Here is an 18,124-nt window from a genome sequence, read left to right as displayed (position 1 = left end):
CTTTTTGCTAAAGAAGCTGGCATCGTGTAGATACGGCATCGTTCTCCAGTTCCTTCGAATTGAGAACAAGTAGAAATATGAAGAATATGTCATTTCATACCCAATTGAAAAACACCATCTATGCAGTTACCCAAGAAAAAAATGCATCAAACACCACATGCTCTATGCAGCGTCCCAAATATGCATATATACCATACCCCTCATAATGACTCGGAAAAAAGACACTCTATTCCCCATCCCTGTCAATCTAAACGCCCATCTTCCTTGGCTCAAGCAGCAACTTTCCTTGCGGACCAGATTTCTCTTGGAACCCTTCTGTCCTGGAGAAAACGCGTTGACCGCGTAGCCAAGTCTCTCTCACAACACCCTTGAGGGTCTTGTTCTCGTAGGGTGAGACCTTGTTACGGAAGAGCATGGTGTTTGGTTCGACCTATATCTTAGTCAGTTTACAACTCATAGAGAAGACGAAGAAGAAGAAGAAGCAGCCAACGTACCAAGAATTCAGCCTTGTCGTCAAAAACAACAATATCAGCATCAAAGCCCACACTAATGTCACCCTTGCTCTTCTCAAGTCCAACTTGCTTGGCTGTGTTTCTGCAGCACCATCGTACAATCTCCTCGACGCTGAAGTCGGCATTGCGCTTTGTGCCTTCGGTCCATAGAATGGGTAGACCGAGCCCCACACTCGAGATGCCGCCCCAAGCGCTGAAGAAATCGCCCTTCTCTTCCGGTCCTTCCATTTCGCCTTCGCTGCTCTCACATGAATCGCAGTCTTTTGCGTGACCTTCTTTACGCGCAGCTGTACTCGTCTTTTTGGGCGCGAGATGTGAGGGTAGGAGCTTGATCTCTGGGGTGCAAGGGGAGTGGTCTGAAACGACTGTTTGGATAACACCATCGGCCGTGTCTTGGAGGAGTTCCTCCCATAGACCGTCTTGGTTTGATTGGGAGCGGATGGGCGGGCAGCATTTGTGTCTTGTGTCGCCTTCTTGGATGCCTTCAGCCGCAAGGGCGAGGTAGTGAAAACAGGTTTCTGCAGTGATTTTTATGCCGTCGGCGCGTGCTTTGCGTAGCATAGGGATAGCTTCTATGGCGGAGAGATGGACGATGTGGAGTTGTAGCTCTGGGGCAAGATGCGCCAATGACAGGATTTCGGCCACGGCGCATGTTTCGAAGGATGGCGGTCGTGATTGGAGGAATGTGTCGTAAGAAGTTAGAGGGCCTTTGGGGGCGAGAGGGGGGTTTGAACGCTGGATATCGTCGCCTACCGAGTCGGCAATGGGTGGGATCATCTCGGCGTGGAACATGAGTGTTGTTGCTGAATCTTTGAGTTCGAGGAGAGCTTTTTCAATGTCTATTGATGATACAGCGGGGAATTCTTCGACCTGAAGGCATGTTAGTGTCATGTGTCTTTAGGATGTCGAGATGAATGTACTTACTCCACTGTCACACAGGAAGCCCTTGAAGCCCCGAACACCCTCCTTGACTAAAGCCTTCAGATCACCTGAGTTACCAGGGATGATGCCACCGTAGAAGCCTACATCAACCCAGCATTTTCCTTGTGATGCTTCGCATTTGATCTTGAGGTTCTCGACAGTAGTCGTAGGAGGGATAGCGTTCAATGGCATGTCAATGACAGTTGTGACACCACCGAATGCCGCAGCTCGGGTACCAGTCCAGAAGCCTTCCCATTCCGTTCGACCAGGCTCGTTGAGGTGGACGTGGGCATCGACAAGACCGGGTAGTAGGATATGTGGCGAGTAGTCGGTGTATGATGTGCCTTCGGGGAAGTCTGTAGGGGGAAGTACTGAATGGAAGATGGATGTGATCTTCCCCGTGTGGTTTGATACAACGATGGTAGCCTCAGTCAACCGACCAGCAACGACTGCTCTTGAAGAAGCAAGAACTGTGATAGGATGAAGGGGTTGCTCGTGGGAAACAGGAGGAGGTGTGGTAGCGTGTGGAGCCATAATGACAAGTTGTAAATGTTTTCGACTGTGAAAAGACGAGAAGACAAAAAGACTAGGGAAGAAGTGTAAGGGTGCTCAGCTTCGTGCTAACAGCAAGAGCTATATACAGTAACAAGCCCCGAATTCGGCAAACGCGGGGAAGAAGATGTGGGTGTCTCCGGGTGAGCTGCAGATAAGCGTTGATAAGGCACGTTTGGTGTTGCGCCTAACAGATGTCAAAGAGGAATGTGGTTTGGATCCTCCAGAGAGTAAACGAAGTAGTACTTTTAGACACTGAGGACGTGTAACGGAAGAAATGCGCTGAGTGACTGATTACCAAAAACGCCAAAAACTGGGGTACAGCCTCTTATCTACCCGTTGGTATGGGCCAGCCCAAAGATCCTCTCGGGGCGTTGTAGCCAAAATCTGGGACTGGCTAACATGGCGTCAGGGGACTGTGGAGCATCGGCGAACCCTGAAATACACGTTGCTCGATTCTATCGAGTAACCAGTGTGGAGGTAGGCTATCGTGGCCGCCTTAGCCATGCGTCTCGACCCTGTCTCCCGTTAGTTGATCTAGTGTAAATACGAGTCTGTTGGCCCTGGTACTGCATTCTATTTGCAAGATCAATAATGTAATATATCTGCTGTATAAATTGCACGTATTAAAGACTGTTTCTCTGCCATGGATGCTAACGAAGGACTCCCTCGAGAGTTTGGTAAAGTGTTGAAAGCGGCACACTTCCTCACTGTGTTGCTGCACGTCTTAGATGGTGTTGGGGGACGTGCATATGCTACTGATAAGCACCTGCAAGGATGTAGCTGCATGCGATAGGCGCACAGTAGATCGCGAGATTAGAGCCCCGAACTAGCGCAGGGTCAACGGCGGAGCGTCATACTGTAGGATTCCGAACATCTACTATATGTTATTCACTGCTTCCCTGAAAGTTTACGTTGGAAGTGAAGAAGAAATTGTTGTTGACCTTGGGATGCTTGTGGGTGGACAAGAGATGCGAGTCCAGAAGTCATCGGAGTAAGGCCCGATTCTGTCCGAGAAGCTAAGCGCATGTCAGCCAGCGTACCTCCCAACACGACCTTCTCATTACTCGATAGAAATCGAATAAGGAAAACACAATGTGCCGAAGACAGATACCAGCCGAAGGCTAGTCCAATATGAACGCCCTGACAATTCTCGGGGCTGGCCGACAGCCATATTATCAACCGAGAACCCGAGTGCGCCCGGCTCTTACTGTGTCTTTTCTCGAGTCTACCTCATTCAAACAGACACAATTACACTTGGATATTGTATTGCAACCTTATTAGAAGAGGTTATGTATAGACATAAAGAGACGGCCAAAATGTGGTTTCGGTGTATTCCGATGTTCTGACATGCTGTGATCGTCGGTGGAAGTCGTCCAATGCAAGCGGCGAACTACGGCGCTCGAAGCCCTGTCCTCTAGGTAACTATCGAGTAACGGAAACTCGACGCCTCACAGTTTCTGGAATTTTCAGTAGCGCGCCAACACCACGGACGTCGCAGAACGACAGCTACTCTCAACTCGTTCTGGTGGCCAGAAGGCTCTGCAGATACGATGTGCCGAACTGTGTCTACATTGGCTGCATGCGCCTACGGGCTGTTCAGTGTAGCGGTAAAGACTTTGCAACTGCAATGCAACACCGGAGATGAATTTTGCTTACGTTTGCCTCAGGTGATTGAAGAACATGTTGTTCAGCATGGTACGCAATGGTCTTAGTTTCAGTCTCGTTGGCATATCAAAGGGACTGTTACCTCCGAGAGCGGCTCGGAGATCAGCGTCGACAGGTTTAACTGCATACCTGACGCGTGCTTTTTTTGTTTGCGGACGATGTCTGTAGTACTATTCAAAGGACGTAGCTGCCAGCAATCGCGATGACGAAGCAACGGGGCAGATCGGCTTGAGGAGGTGCATTGAAAGAGACTAAGATGAATTGAATGTCACCTTGGGGTAAAATGGCAGCACCTGCACCTTTTGAGGGGTTGTTAGTTAAAAGCTCCTGCTGGTCGCGTCCTTTAAGTAACACAACAGCCACCGATGCGCACTCAAAGAAACTTGTTCAACGCCGACTGCTTTTTCCGGTCGAGCGATGCTGACTTTGACACCTTGTCAGCCGCCAACAGAGACCGGGAGTTATAAAGGCTAGCTTGTAGACCATATTCTGCGGCTGTCTCGCGTGCAAGATTTAGGTAAGTGTAGGCGTCTGGTTTGTAATAGATGGTTTTACCGGCGTTAAGGAGGCCCATATGCTCGAGCTCGTGGAGTACTCGCAACACGTCGTCAGCATCCTGGAAGTCCTTTGTGTAGACACAGACTACGATACGATCAGCAATCGTACACTGCATACTACAAGTCAAGCTTACTCAGTCTCTCTTCCCTGCCATCATCGGTAGCCACCTTGCAGGTACAACCGAGTCGATTGTCGATCACGATTGCAACAACTTGCTTCCAAACCCGGCCGACATCCATAGACTTTGGGAACAGCATCCACTAGTTTCAGTCAATCAAAAGAACAACCTGATGTTCGACTGGCTAATTGAACGTACCTTCCCAGAGAGAACATGCGTATCCTTTGCGAGGCTTGTAATTCGTTCCTGTAGGGCCTTACTCTCTTGATACAGCTGTTTAGTCACCATGCCTCTGGGTGCTCGGGCACCTTCTTTCTGTATGTTGCGGCGGACCTGAAGCGACTGCTCAAGTAGGTCCATGCCACGCGATGTGAAGTCTTCAACGCGAGACGAAGGTGACTTGTCGCGAGGGTTGCGATGCGGATTAGCGGCCCAAATCCAGGGACATGTCGAGATAGAGGTAGTAACGGGAGAGAGTCTTCTGGCAAAATCGTCAACAGACTCGCCTAGTTGCCACGCATCGAACTGTCCTTCTAGGAGATTGAACAGTTCGTGCTGCGACGACAGTATGGGCGAAGGGCCTCGCTTTCGCTTGCCTAGCCTCTCGAGTCGTTCCTGCTCCATAATTTTGCGATCAACACCCGTCATAGTGAAGGTATTGCCCTTCGCCACAGGATCTGTGCCTAACTTGGCTTTGCCGGATGGTGGTTTAGGTGTCCTGGCAGCCATCGTAAGCACATTTAGGTCCTTATGATGTGCATGCCAGAACGGTTCGTGCTTGAATTTCTTGCACAGTCTTGATTGGTGTCGTTGTTCAACTTCATCACCTGCGTCCAATGTCAGTCAGATGCGGCTGTGACATGCCGCAGTATAGAATCCATCACCAAGTACTCACCATAGAAGCTGCTGTCATCAGAGATCCACCCTTCTCCAGACACAGTATCCTCCCCCTCCATCTGTCGCGTTGTGAGAACTATCGGGGTTCATGCCCTGGGGTTTGAGCAATGTCGGGAAAGTTTGCTCGAAAGTTGACGTGATATGACGAGCGATGGTTATCCATATGAGGAAGCAACAAGGGACAGCTGACAAGGGTACCCCTGCAGCCCAAACGCGCGCGCGACCACTATACGCGAACGCGTCGGCCAACTCTTTCACCCTCAGCATCCGCGTTCTCACAACATATACGTCAAAATCTACTCGTATGATTTCCGAGATGCCGCATTCGATTACGTCAGAATCAACGCCCGCAGAGGAGTCCTCGGCGACACTTTCCCAAGCTGATGCTGTCAAAACCGAACCAGAGACGCAAGATGTTGCAATGGACGACGCACCCACACCTGCCGTAGTAGAGAAGCCCAAAGTAAGCCTCGAAGAGCTCTTCGATGATGAGGATTCAGACGAAGAGTTTGCTTCGAGTGCGCCAGCACCTACGTCGCAAGACGATCTCTCGCAACCCGCACCAATGTACGCCCCCACCTACTGAAGTATCACATCCATGGCACTCGCTCATAAACCTATAGCAAGATCACATCCAAGTCCTCCTTCTCCGATCCAGATGTTATGCGTGCCTTCTACCAACGCTTATTCCCTTTCCGCCCTCTCTTCCAATGGCTGAACCATTCCGCAACACCCAGCAACGACTTTGCACACCGCGAATTCGCCTTCACTCTACCCAATGACGCATACCTACGCTACCAGTCTTTTCCAACAGCCGATTTACTACGGAAACAATGCATAAACATGCTGCCCTCACGTTTCGAAATCGGTCCCATGTACAGCACGAACCCGAGAGATAGAAAGACATTGCGGAAAGCGAGCTCATTCCGTCCATTGATGAAAGAGTTGGTGTTTGATATTGATATGACAGATTACGACGATATCAGAACATGCTGCACGGGTGCGAGTATCTGTCTGAAGTGCTGGGGCTTCATCACAATGGCCATCAAGACCATCGATGTTGCTCTACGGGAAGACTTTGGGTTTAAACACATCCTCTGGGTATACTCCGGTCGTCGAGGAGCCCACGCCTGGGTCTGTGACAAGCGCGCACGAGAAATGGACGACCAGAAGCGCCGCTCTGTAGCCGGCTATCTCGAGTTGCTCAAAGGAGGAGACCAGGGCGGCAAGAGAGTAAATGCACGACGACCCCTACATCCACATCTCGAACGTAGTTTGGCGGTTTTGAAAGAGCACTTTCAAACCACCATCCTCGCCGAACAAGACCCTTGGGCCGCAGAAGAAAAGGCTGCACACCTCCTCAACCTCATTCCAGACACCACTCTCAAAGCCGCATTACAGAAGAAATGGGACTCGGCACCCTCCCGCCCTAGTGCATCAAAATGGGCCGACATCGACGCGTTAGCAAAATCCGGTGCCTTGTCAAAGACGCCCAAAGACCTCCTCGAAGCCAAACAAGACATCATCCTAGAATACACATACCCCCGTCTCGACGCCGAAGTCTCCAAGAAGTTAAACCATTTGCTCAAATCACCATTCGTAATTCATCCCGGAACAGGTCGTGTCTGTGTCCCAATTGATACAAGGAAAGTGGAAGAATTCGACCCGTTGAGTGTTCCAACAGTCACGCAATTACTTCAGGAAATCGACGATTGGTCGGGCGAAGAAACTGATAAGAAGATGCAAGATTGGGAGAAGACGAGCTTAAAGCCATATGTAGATTATTTCCGACGGTTTGTCGCGGGCTTGGTGGATGAGGAGAAACCAGCGCTTAAGAGGGAGAGGGAGGAAGGTGCTGATGCCATGGAATTCTGATGATATACCCAGTATCATGAACAAAGATATGGAGGGCGGTTGGCGTTGAGGAAAGGGAGAGGGAAATATGTATGACGGATCTGGACGTTTTCATTCGCAACCTACTGCTATACTCCCTTCAACATTCTACATGTTCGCCTCACCCAGTAAACCCCAATTGACAAACATTCCCCTCCATAGTACAGTACGGCATCTGAATCGGCTCGGCCCCAATTCCCTTGCCCACCAGCCTCTCTCTCATCTCGCTCAACCTAGGCGCCGCATCAATCTGACTTCTATTCTGGCCCGACGCATCCTTGGCGCCCGACCAAAGCACCTCCGCAGCCGCAGCAGCACGGGGCCAAATCATCCTATCGACATTAACGGGGTCGGTCTGCTCGGCCCACATATGCGCTTCACCACCTAGTACGAGATGCTGGTTCTCAGGAGGAACGCCGGATAAGGGGTCATACGAGTAGATCAGACGCCAGTTATGAAAGGGAGCACAGTAGTCCTGGTAAGGCCAGTATTGGGCGCTGACTGAGGGGTCAAAGTTGAGCCATTGGCCTTTACCGCAGTCGAGGTACTTTTGCCATTTGTTAGTACACGCGATTCATCGTTTCTTGGGAGGGCAGGAAGTGGTGGAGAAGAAGTTATTGGTTGGAATATATGTAGACGAAGTTTCGCTTACCCAGTAGTTGTAGTTTCCAACCAAGGCTTTATGCCCCGCTGCGGTGATCTGTGCAACTGCCTCGTCGCTCCGCCACGACTGCACAATCACATCAGAGCCAAGTGTCAAGTTCCATTCCAATAGCATTTCTTCCCATACCACAGGTGTGAGTCCCATGGCGCGTACCTGATCGTGGGCTCGATCAACGAATGTCTGCATGAGGGGTTGCAGGATAGCCGAATCATTGCTCTTTACCGTTTCATCGAGTAAGTATGCATTCCGGTTTACTTCATCACCGCCAGTGTGATAGTACGCTGAGTACGGGTAGACTCTCGGGAGTAAATCATTAAAGAGCTTCTCGACGAAATCGTAGACGGCGGTAGAGTTCAGTTTCAGTGTGCCGGTTGGCGGCTGCGCGGCGTAGGTATTCCAGTCTGGTTGTTGCTCGAATGCCGCTACTAGTTCTGGGAAACTATGGTGTATGCTTGAGGTATGGCCTGGCATGTCGATTTCGGTAATCATCTCTACGCCTTGAATTGCTGCATGGCGTTGGAAGTCTCTGAAGTCATTTACGGTGTATACTAGATCTGGACGGTATGCCCCCTTGGCAGATAGCTCAGGCATGGAAGGTATCTCCAAAGGCCAGGACTGACTATCTGTCACGTGGAGGTGAAACCGATTCATCTTGTTGTAAGCACATGCGTCGATTTGCCGTTTGACGTCGGCTGTGGAGAAGTAGTGGCGTGAGGTATCGAGATTGATGCCGCGATGCTGGAATCTCGGACTGTCGAATACCCGCACAGGTGACGAAAGGGTGTATACATCCTGCTTGTTGGAGTGTGCATAGAAGAGCTGCGTAAATGTCGTCAGGCCTCGTGCTATCCCTATGCTGGTATTTGCGCTGATGCTTGCAACACCCTGCTCTGTTAAGGTCAGACTATAAGATTCGTCGACCTCTCCAGCAAGCGGCTTAGCGACATTCGGCTGATCGGCTTTGAGCAATTTGACATCGACGCGAGAGACGTATGTTGTATTTGACGAGTTTGGAGATGGCTCATTCCAGTCTCGAGGGTGAAACTTCCATGGGTAGAAGTTGTTCTTGAAAACTGTTTGCCAAGTGGAACTGATAGCGAACTCGATAATGTCCTCGCTGGTAACGCCTTGTTGGCTAGAATTCCCGGAAGCCTCGCTGAGTACTGGTTCTGTGTAGGTCTTGCGTAGCTTCAGCTCGCTGCTGTCCTGAATATCGGGGCTGCTGTTAGAATGTGATGCGAAGAGAAAGGGAATCTGATCTATGATTGAGCCTACATTTCTTGCGCCAGCTTCGTACCAATAGAATGGCACATCTTTCGAGATGAAAAGAACGGTGTCGCCATGCTCATGTGAAACGGGTATCGGCCATACGGCCGCAACTGAAGATATGAGAAAAGATAGTGTGGTAGGTACAACAAGTCTCATATTGCAAAGAAATCAAGTAGAAACTGAGAACACCTAGAAGGATAGGAGAGACTGATGACGAAGTGCAATTTATGTACAAGTCTGAAGACTGGCGCAAGGAGATATTAGGCCCGATCCGTCAGCTCTAACGGCCTCACACAGCCCCAGCTTCCAGGTATGCCTGGTAACCACGGCGGGTGATATATTAATGTCTAGGATACTCTGTATAGCGTTGCTCGAAGGCCGTCGAGTTGTAACTTTGAGGTGGTATCGCAACCCTTCGCCGAGAGGTGGGTGGATGGAAGCTAGTGGGGCGCCTTCAAGCAAAAGTACGATGACGTGCAGGCGTTCAGCCTCAGCCTCGTCTGCAGTATAAGAGAAGTTCCATCGGCTTCGACGTTAGCTTCAAGTTGTGTAAGATGCACCCTGCGACGCGTCCTCCGCATCACTAACAATCTTCTGGGGTTTCCGCGGGTCAATGGTGACGGCAAGATGCAGCCGCCTCGGCAGTCCAGGCGATCGCCGTGAGATGATGGAAGGTATCCGTATCGCACGTACTCAGTAAGCGCACAACTAAAACTCTATCAGATCGCAAACATGTTATCTCTTGAGCTGTTGGCTTTCCATAAAGATGTTGCTTTAGCAGCACGGAAATCGGATTTCCAAGTCTTCCAGACTTCGCCCGGGCGGCACGATGCCACAGCCATCCCCACTTTGCCCAACTATATCGATCGTCCTTCCCCGCTTTTACAGGGCATCAAGCATGTGCATGAGCGCACCATGGCTACGCGAGCCTCTAACATACGTCGTCTACGTCGAAAATAGCGAGTCTTGCGGGACGAGTGCTCTCAGATGTCATACCGAGGTGTCAAAAGAGCACGCGACGTTCTGATTGCACCATGGATGGAGGCAAGAGGTCATGGCAAGCTTGTGTGCCATGAAAGAAGGATGACCCCGCGGCACCAATTGGCTGCTGGCTCCTAACATGCTTAAGGCAGCTGTCAAAACTCGGCTTCCTTGACGTCCCGAGAGTCTAAAGTAAGAGTGAGTCGTTTACCCGCCGGTAGTCCAATCGGCGCGACGCATGTTCTTCATGTGAATGCTGCCTTATATGCGTTGCTGACAACCTGCAAAGCACTATAGGCTCCAAGACTCGTCTCCACTCGTCATGACCGAGCTCAAGATCATGAATATCTCGACCCCCTACCTACTCGGCGCCGTCGCTGTCCTGTTCATCGGCTACAGAGTCGTACAGAGATTCTACATCGATGCGCGAATCCGCAAACTCGGCGCTCGAGCGCCAGTCCGAAAGACATACGTCCCATACGGCCTTGACATGGCGTACGAAGTCATCACATATGCTTTGAAGGACAAGTCATACGAGATGTGGGTTGGCATGTTCGAGAAATGGTGTGGTCCAGGCCATTACACAATCGAGGCTGGTGTAGGCGAGCGCGTGCTTTTGACCGCAGAACCCGAGAACATCAAGGCTATTCTTGCGACGCAGTTCAAGGACTATGGCAAGGGAGAGCAGTTTAGGAAGGACTGGCATACCTTTTTGGGCAACGGTACGTGTACCAGAGAGCGGAACCCACGGCCCCGCGTTGTGTGGAATAACTATACACACTTAGACTCAATGGATGGACGGCTAACAGTTTTCGAACAGGCATCTTCACCACCGATGGGCAATTATGGCATAACTCACGTCAGCTCATCCGACCACAATTCGTCAAGGATCGCCTCAGCGATATTGACATCTTCGAACAACATACCCAAATTCTTATTTCCAAGATCGCCCAAAGTGGTGAGATCGACACGCTTGATATGATGTTCAGGTACACTTTGGATGCAGCTACACATTTCCTACTTGGCCAGAGTGTAGGCAGTTTGGATGAACCAAAAACAGTCTTCGCAGATGCATTCTACAACGCTCAGCGTGTACAGAGCTTCGTAGCTAGAGTCGGGTATGTCTACTTGCTTGTATATCTGCAGCTTGTCACTAACACCAAGCAGACCTCTAAACTGGCTTATCCCTCGAAAGCGGATGGGCTTCTACGACTCTATCAACATCATCAACGACTTCGTCTCCAGTTTCATCGACAAAGCCCTCGCACTCTCCCCGGAAGAGCTCGAAAAGAAGACAAACCACGACGAAGGTTACACGTTCCTCCACGCCATCGCAGGCTACACACGCGACCGAGCCATGCTACGCGACCAACTCGTTTCCGTGCTCCTAGCAGGCCGCGACACAACAGCCTGCACCCTAACATGGGTAATTTACCACTTATCCATAGACCCGACCATAACCGCCAAACTGCGTCAAGAAATCCTCCAAACAGTTGGTCCAGACCGCCAGCCAACCTACGAGGACCTCAAAAACATGAAGTATCTCCAACACATCCTAAACGAAACCCTCCGTCTCTACCCCGTCGTCCCATACAACGTGCGCATGTCCCTCAAAGACACTACGCTCCCCACCGGCGGTGGTCCAGACGGCACACAACCTATCGGTGTCCTCGCGGGCACACCAATCGGCTACTCAACCCTCGTCATGCAGCGCCGCGCAGACTTGTACCCGCCCACTTCTGTTTCTTTCCCTCCTCCCTCGGCTTTCGCACCCGATCGGTGGAATTCTTGGACCCCGAAGAGCTGGACCTATGTCCCGTTCAACGGGGGGCCTAGGATCTGTATTGGTCAGCAGTTTGCGCTTACTGAGATGGGGTATACGCTTGTGAGACTGTTTCAGCGGTTTGAGACGGTGGAGAATAGGATGGGGGGTGTGGAGCCGGGAATGCATGCTGATATTGTGCTGCAGCCTGCTAAGGAAGTTAGGGTTGCTTTTCGGTAGAGTGAACATGAGTGGTTTTAGGGGGTAATTTACATGTCCATGAGCGTTATATTCTCTCCTTCCCGTACGCATGGTTGCTCTCCTTTGCTTCTTCATCGTCAAGGTGCTGTCGTCGTTCAGTCCTGTTCGTCAGGAGATACTGCAGTCTTCAGGGCATAGTTCCCTGTATTCCACCTCGCCGCCGGTTTCTGCCAACACACGTTACCCTATCCTAAAGAACAAGCCACCTACTAGCATCATGAGTAGGTCAACACAATGAAGCCTCGCCGGCTATGCTGGTTGATAACAGTCTCATTGTCTAGAAACAAAAGTATCAAAAACGCCTGGGTATCTTATCATACACTTTCCGAACACAAACAGAACAACAAGGAGAAGAAATGCTCATCGTAACTCATAAAAATAAAAAAAGAGAAACACGATGGATACCATGTATCTCAGCTCATCTTGTTTTAGACAGAACAGATGACGGCGCAAGCGAGGCAGGTAAGAGACCAACAACGTCGTCGGCTCGGTGATGCTCTGCAGAGCAAACGAACAAAAGACCTGTCTTAGACCCTGACGCCTCGAGTTCGTGGTGCGGCACGCTTGGTGGTCGAGTCTGTGCCTCGTGCTTTGGCGGTACCTGCGGCCTAGAGAAGAAGAGTATATTAGTTGACGTGTTTCTCTAATTTGCAAGATATAAAGAATGCTTTACCTTTTTTCCTGGCTTGCCTTCGATATCACCAACAATGTTCTCTGCCTTTCCCACAATCTTATCCACAACCTTCTCCGTCTTGGTCCTCGGCTTCTTCACAGTCTTCACATTCGCGCCAGTAGTCTTCTTTGGTGCGGCAGCAGGCTTTTTGGTCGTAGTAGTCTTCTTAGTGGTAGTCGTGGTAGTAGTAGCCTTGGGCTTGGTAACGCGACCAGAAGCCACTTTGCTGGTGCGGGGCTTCGACGTGTTGGCTTTGGTAGTCGTGCTTCGTTTTGTGGGCGCGACTGCGTTTTCAATCTGCTGGACGAGACGGGGCTTGGAGTTGCCTTTGTATAGATGTCAGTACATTACTGTATGTGTTTGGTAAGGACGCTCGGGGTATTGGGGCGTGATTGGGGCAGTGCAAGGCGGTATATACATGCCGAGCTTGTGAAGTAGTGAGGAAGCTTACCAGTTCTCGCGCGCGTAGTTGCAGCCATCTTGTCTATTCTGGACGTTCTTGAGTAGTGACTAGGTGTCTCTGAAGTGTTTCTGTGGCGTGTGAAGTGGTGAGTCGAAGCTGGATGACGAAAGTTAGCACGCGTGCCACGTAGTGTGGAAGCAGTGCGCGGGATACGAAGCTTTCCAACAAGCTATTCCTTCCAAAACCGAAAAAGCAGATGGATAAGACGAAGGCGACCATTATGCATGTAGAAAGAAGGTAAGGTAAGCGCGTTATGCCGAATGAGCGCGAAAAGCTGCTGGCATGACGCTGACGTGCCTTGCAAAAGCGCACAAAAGCAGGCGAAGACATGCAGATTTGCGCCAGTGACGTAGACAGATAGGAAAATAAATGCAGGCGACTTACTTACAACTATTGGCGACAATATCTGAGGTATGGTTTGTGGATGCGACAGAGATTGTTGTTGTTGAAAGTGGGAGATCGAGGCCAGAACGGGCGGGGGAAGCTCGCACTTTAACTCTCAAGCGAGACGGAGGACGTGTCTCATCACAACAACGCATGGCAAGGTCAGCTGGGCCAATGAGAGATCCGCTAAACCAAGTCATGTTCTATAGAGGCTTCCCGATCAGACTGTTTTGTTCTGAAATAGCCTACTCAGCACCGTAATCTTTTGTTATTAGAGTTGTTTGCCCGCTTCGCGACACACCGCTCTCTGCGGCCCTACCATATTATCGCGATGGATTGTAACTGCTATGAGAAAGAGCCGCAGGAACAGATGTATGTTTGACGATATTCTTAGCATGCCATGAATTGAATCACTTGTATTCATCTATCATTCGTTGGTACAGCCAAATAGCCGCCCGTCCCAGCACCCATATGATGGGATCCCCTAAGCGCCGTCCATGTCCATGGTCGGAGAATATCTCTGAGCCTCCTCAGTTAACTTTTGAATCCATTCCAAAACGCCTTTTGAGCTCTGACGCTCATGCTCATTACTCGTGACAACCTCCTAGTGAGCAGCTGGTTTGCTGCCCTTCGCCATACGCTTGTTCATGAAGTCAAAGAAAGCGAATTGACTAGCCGATACACCGTACTCGTAAACGAAGCGACTGGCGAGGTAGCTTCCAAATATGGCACGTAGATAGTTTTCAGGTACCTGTATGTTTGTTAGTTCATGCTTCAATTGTACAGTATTGGTTACGACTTACCCTCTTAACAATCTTGTCTAGACCAATCTTCTCAAGCAAGATGTTCGGCAACGCCTCCTTAAGGACCGACTCCCTGAACTCGACGTTGTTCCACAGCTCAGTGTTTTGCAATTCCTCGTCCAGCTTCGTGATCGCATTACTGAGCGTGTCACTAAGGACACTACGAGGCTGACCAGTGTTCTGGTGCTCTCTCCAGATAGCCTCGAACTCTAGACGTGCGTTGTTCTGGATAGTCTTTTGCACTTGACGAACGTAGTTGTTATAGAACTCTGGAGCCTGACCGTCTTCGCCGACACACATGTGCTTGAGGAAGCTCTCGTCGTCGAATGCAAGCGATGCAAGAACCTCAAGCGAGGAAGAAGTAACACCACCCTTGTTGGCTGAAGCATCCTTGTATAGGATGCAACCGGCCTTCTCGAGACGGAGCTTAGCATCTTGCGTGATGAACAGGTTGGCACCTTCCACAATGTACGGAATTACTGATTTGCCGTCGACAATGAGCTTGTTGGCGGTTGACAGATCGATAGACTCAGGTCGACCACCACAAGGAACGAAGGAGTCGTAGTGCATATCACTGCGAAGATGGAAGGTGTTCCGGAAGGTTGTGCCGTTGTAAACAAGGTCTCCATTTGGTAGTCGCTTGTTGGTGTCGTCGACCAAAATGCGGTAGCCCTCCGGCGAAAGCTTCGAAGCATCAAAGTCGTTGATCATCTTGCGCGCCTTGGCTAGGCGTATTAGCTCCTCATGATTGATACCGTTGTTGTCGACCAATACACCGGAACCATCGACAATGGCAATATATTTCTCGTTGCTGAGCAAGATCTCGTTCGAGCCAAGGTCACCATCTGGACCACCTGTCTGCAGCTTCCGGACCTTGCTGGGATCGAGGTTAAGCTTGCGGTAGATACCCAAGACGTACTCGCGGACAGACAATGTCGTCATGCCATATCGGTCGTGAGGGATACCACCCAACTTCGGGCTCTTTCCAGTGAAGAAAGACTTCCACCATGGCGCGCCACGGTTGCGTGCATGCTCAGTGGCCCAGTCGACGAGATCAGCAGTGTTCTCGTCTGGACCCATGAAGAGGATCTCTTCCTTGCCGTGGAGATCGACGATAGGATCCTTGATACCAGGACTGGTAGGAGGCAAGAGTAGATCAAGAATACTGTCAATGTACTTCTCAAAAGCGCCCTGGGCCTTATCCTGGTGCTTGAAGTCAAGGAGTACGACACCCTTGGAGCCACCCTCTGGAATGTCCTTGTTCTTACGTTGCTGCGTGTTTGCGAGGTTGTAGTTCTCGTCGAACATGGAGCGCGCATTAATGGAGTAGGCTTCCTGGCTCCTGGATTTGACAATACGGATACCACCACGAGCAATGTCACGGAAGCGGAGATGGAAACCACGGAACTCAGAGCCAATGACAAGGAACATTCCATATAGCGGCTGAGGGTATTCTGTGGATGGGAGGAAGGTGGGGTTCAGACGGAAGCTGATGGCGACCTTGGTAGGGGTGTAGAAGTTTGTCTTCAGCACCGACTGGTTGAAGACACGGAAGGCGGTCATGACCATCTCGTGGTGGTCGTTGGCAACAGCCTTGTTGATGGTGTCGGTCAACTCTGCGTCGGTCTGGACCTTATCAACCTGAAGACGGAGATAACTCAGAGTCGGCAGGAAGTCGTCCTCCTGACCCCTAGTCTGGACGTAGTGGGTTTTGGCGAATGGCAGATACAAGGTGTGAACCAGTTCTGGGTAGGTCATGATGATCTCGTAAATGTAGTCAGCAGTAAAGGTCTCAGCACGTAAGCGGCGCTTCAGCTTAGAAAGCAACTCGGCGTGTACGCTGTTTTCTGGGTCCAGAATCGCCGACAGAGCAGTGTATTCGCTTCCAAGTCGGTTGAGGAAGTGAGTGATGAAGACCCACACGCAGTGCGCGTAGATGGTCTCTTGTAGACTCAGTCTGCCTGTAGCGAAGAGCGTCTGGAACTTGTTCTGGGGAAGACAGTAGAGCAGGGAGACCTCCTTAGTGATCTGGTGGATTGAGGCTTCGATTGGTGGGTACTTGGCACCGGCAGCTCCTGGAAGCGGGCGCAAGTAGAGAGACATGACGGTGTAGCCGTTGGAGAACTGCTCGATGTACTTTCGCGAAGTGGTCAGACCGTAGTAATGGTACAGATCACTCAAGGCACTGAAAAGACCCAATGCACTTCCGCGCTTAAAGCCGACGACTAGACGCTTGTCTCTTGAACCTTCGATGTCGAAGTGGTCAATGACTGGGCCCGTACGCTCTACAGCGACTTGGAGGATTTGCTGGTACACCTCCTTGGTGTTTTTGGTCGCCTTCTGGAGGAAGCGCTTGTCACCAATCTTCTCGATGTTGGTCTCGGTCTCGCTGGGGTTGGGGTCGACAAAGTCGCATTGGTAGACGAAGTAGCATCGCAATTGCTGGTCTTCGCTTCCTGGTAGTGGGCTTTCGGAGCGGAAGCTCTCGACACGGTATGCAAGGCCAGGCTTGGATACAGCCAGGTACTTCTTGCCCAAACGTTGCTCGTATTGAGGGCCGCCGAGGACGGATACACCGGGTCTGCTGGTATCGATGTATACGGCGTGGTCAGCGGCTTCCTTGTCGAGCCGGATCTCAAGGCGCTTGTCGTCTCTGGCGTATGCGGCGACCTTTGCGGCGTAGAGCGAGTGGATATGGCTGACGATTCTGTAACGTCTGTTAGCGCAGTCGTGGAGGGAATTGCAGCCATGCTTACGCTTCTACCGTCTCGGTAGCAAAGTACATGTCGTCAATGCCCAGCTCGTTGTAGAACCACTTGGTTTCTGACTCTACGAGCTCTGGGGGCATGAAGCCCTTCTCCTCGACACCGTCCATGACGGCCTCCATCTGCTGTGCCTTGCCCTCGAATACAGGAGCAACATAGCCGGAACCGCCCGAGCCTTCCTGGGGGATTATCCGAGGTGTTGAGCTTCCCGAGCCCGGGGTGCTCAAATGTGTGGGAAGAGGTGAAGGTCGGCGGTCTGGGGTATGAAGGAGCTGCTCGAGCTGCTTGTGATGGGCCGGGTGGCCATTTGCGGCGTCGACTGGTGTAGAAGCCATGCTGGGCATAAACAATTGAAGTCGTGGGGTTTCTAAAGAGGTGCTGGTATAGCGGTTGATGCAATGCCTGGTAGAAATGCGTGCTTAGTGAGACGCGTCAGGCGTGGTAAGAGAGCGCAACGGGTTTGGTCGGCCGTGCGATAGTGGGGCGTTGGATAGAGGGGCAGTCGAAACCAAGCCTACAAACTTATAATTAGTCGGCTGTTCGATACAAATATACCAAGACCGTCAGACGCACCGCTATTTCGGGCCTCGTAAAATGCTATGATGCAGGAACGTTAGCTTACCTTGTAGTACAACCAACGAGCCGCAGCCGTCGATCACCGCTTCGGATAAGGATAGTAGAGGCAATTGGACAGATGATCCACCGCTCTTTGTGTGATGGGTCTGGGGAATCGGGACAGCAACTTGCGTACAGATAGATCTTGCAGTAGTCCGTGTATCCGCCCAACACATCCGATGCCAGTCAAGATGTGCGTGTGACAGCGAAGTACTTGGTACGAGGCTACAATCTTCAGGATACCTGTCGGTGCAACAGTAACACACTGGAGGCAGATAACAAGATAGGGTGATAGGGTGGTAGTAGTAGAGAAGTATGAGGCTTGCAGCCGATGAGGGTACCTTCAGCCCCAGCAGCGAGAGCGG

General features: G+C 50.9%; 7 protein-coding genes across 7 annotated transcripts; 2 read left to right on the top strand and 5 right to left on the bottom strand.

Moving 5' to 3' along the window:
- Positions 1-247: 247 nt before the first annotated feature.
- Positions 248-1,967, bottom strand: ALTATR162_LOCUS5331 (uncharacterized protein; the record flags this gene model as incomplete). Its single annotated transcript, XM_043312950.1, has 3 exons — positions 248-430; positions 495-1,382; positions 1,437-1,967. 3 exons carry the CDS (start codon positions 1,965-1,967, stop codon positions 248-250), a joined length of 1,602 nt encoding a protein of 533 aa, XP_043168885.1.
- A 2,059-nt stretch (positions 1,968-4,026) lies between these two features.
- Positions 4,027-5,285, bottom strand: ALTATR162_LOCUS5330 (uncharacterized protein; the record flags this gene model as incomplete). The annotated part of the gene is made up of 4 exons (XM_043312949.1): positions 4,027-4,295; positions 4,345-4,471; positions 4,528-5,156; positions 5,225-5,285. 4 exons carry the CDS (start codon positions 5,283-5,285, stop codon positions 4,027-4,029), a joined length of 1,086 nt encoding a protein of 361 aa, XP_043168884.1.
- Positions 5,286-5,542: 257 nt separating this feature from the next.
- ALTATR162_LOCUS5329 (uncharacterized protein) lies at positions 5,543-7,101 on the top strand (the record flags this gene model as incomplete). Its single annotated transcript, XM_043312948.1, has 2 exons — positions 5,543-5,793; positions 5,850-7,101. The coding sequence occupies 2 exons, from the start codon at positions 5,543-5,545 to the stop codon at positions 7,099-7,101; spliced, it is 1,503 nt and encodes a 500-aa protein (XP_043168883.1).
- A 139-nt stretch (positions 7,102-7,240) lies between these two features.
- On the bottom strand, positions 7,241-9,208 carry ALTATR162_LOCUS5328 (uncharacterized protein; the record flags this gene model as incomplete). Its single annotated transcript, XM_043312947.1, has 2 exons — positions 7,241-7,666; positions 7,772-9,208. The coding sequence occupies 2 exons, from the start codon at positions 9,206-9,208 to the stop codon at positions 7,241-7,243; spliced, it is 1,863 nt and encodes a 620-aa protein (XP_043168882.1).
- Positions 9,209-10,355: 1,147 nt separating this feature from the next.
- On the top strand, positions 10,356-12,035 carry ALTATR162_LOCUS5327 (uncharacterized protein; the record flags this gene model as incomplete). The annotated part of the gene is made up of 3 exons (XM_043312946.1): positions 10,356-10,759; positions 10,819-11,151; positions 11,201-12,035. The coding sequence occupies 3 exons, from the start codon at positions 10,356-10,358 to the stop codon at positions 12,033-12,035; spliced, it is 1,572 nt and encodes a 523-aa protein (XP_043168881.1).
- A 548-nt stretch (positions 12,036-12,583) lies between these two features.
- Positions 12,584-13,208, bottom strand: ALTATR162_LOCUS5326 (uncharacterized protein; the record flags this gene model as incomplete). The annotated part of the gene is made up of 3 exons (XM_043312945.1): positions 12,584-12,664; positions 12,730-13,055; positions 13,181-13,208. 3 exons carry the CDS (start codon positions 13,206-13,208, stop codon positions 12,584-12,586), a joined length of 435 nt encoding a protein of 144 aa, XP_043168880.1.
- A 972-nt stretch (positions 13,209-14,180) lies between these two features.
- ALTATR162_LOCUS5325 (uncharacterized protein) lies at positions 14,181-17,479 on the bottom strand (the record flags this gene model as incomplete). The annotated part of the gene is made up of 3 exons (XM_043312944.1): positions 14,181-14,327; positions 14,380-17,086; positions 17,136-17,479. The coding sequence occupies 3 exons, from the start codon at positions 17,477-17,479 to the stop codon at positions 14,181-14,183; spliced, it is 3,198 nt and encodes a 1,065-aa protein (XP_043168879.1).
- Between the last annotated feature and the right edge of the window lie 645 nt (positions 17,480-18,124).

Source organism: Alternaria atra, assembly GCF_907166805.1.
Source record: "Alternaria atra isolate CS162 genome assembly, contig: 25, whole genome shotgun sequence".
NCBI classification, from domain to species: Eukaryota; Fungi; Ascomycota; class Dothideomycetes; order Pleosporales; family Pleosporaceae; genus Alternaria; species Alternaria atra.
The sequence above is the reverse complement of the archived record's forward strand: the minus strand, read 5'-3'. Positions and strand labels throughout refer to the sequence as shown.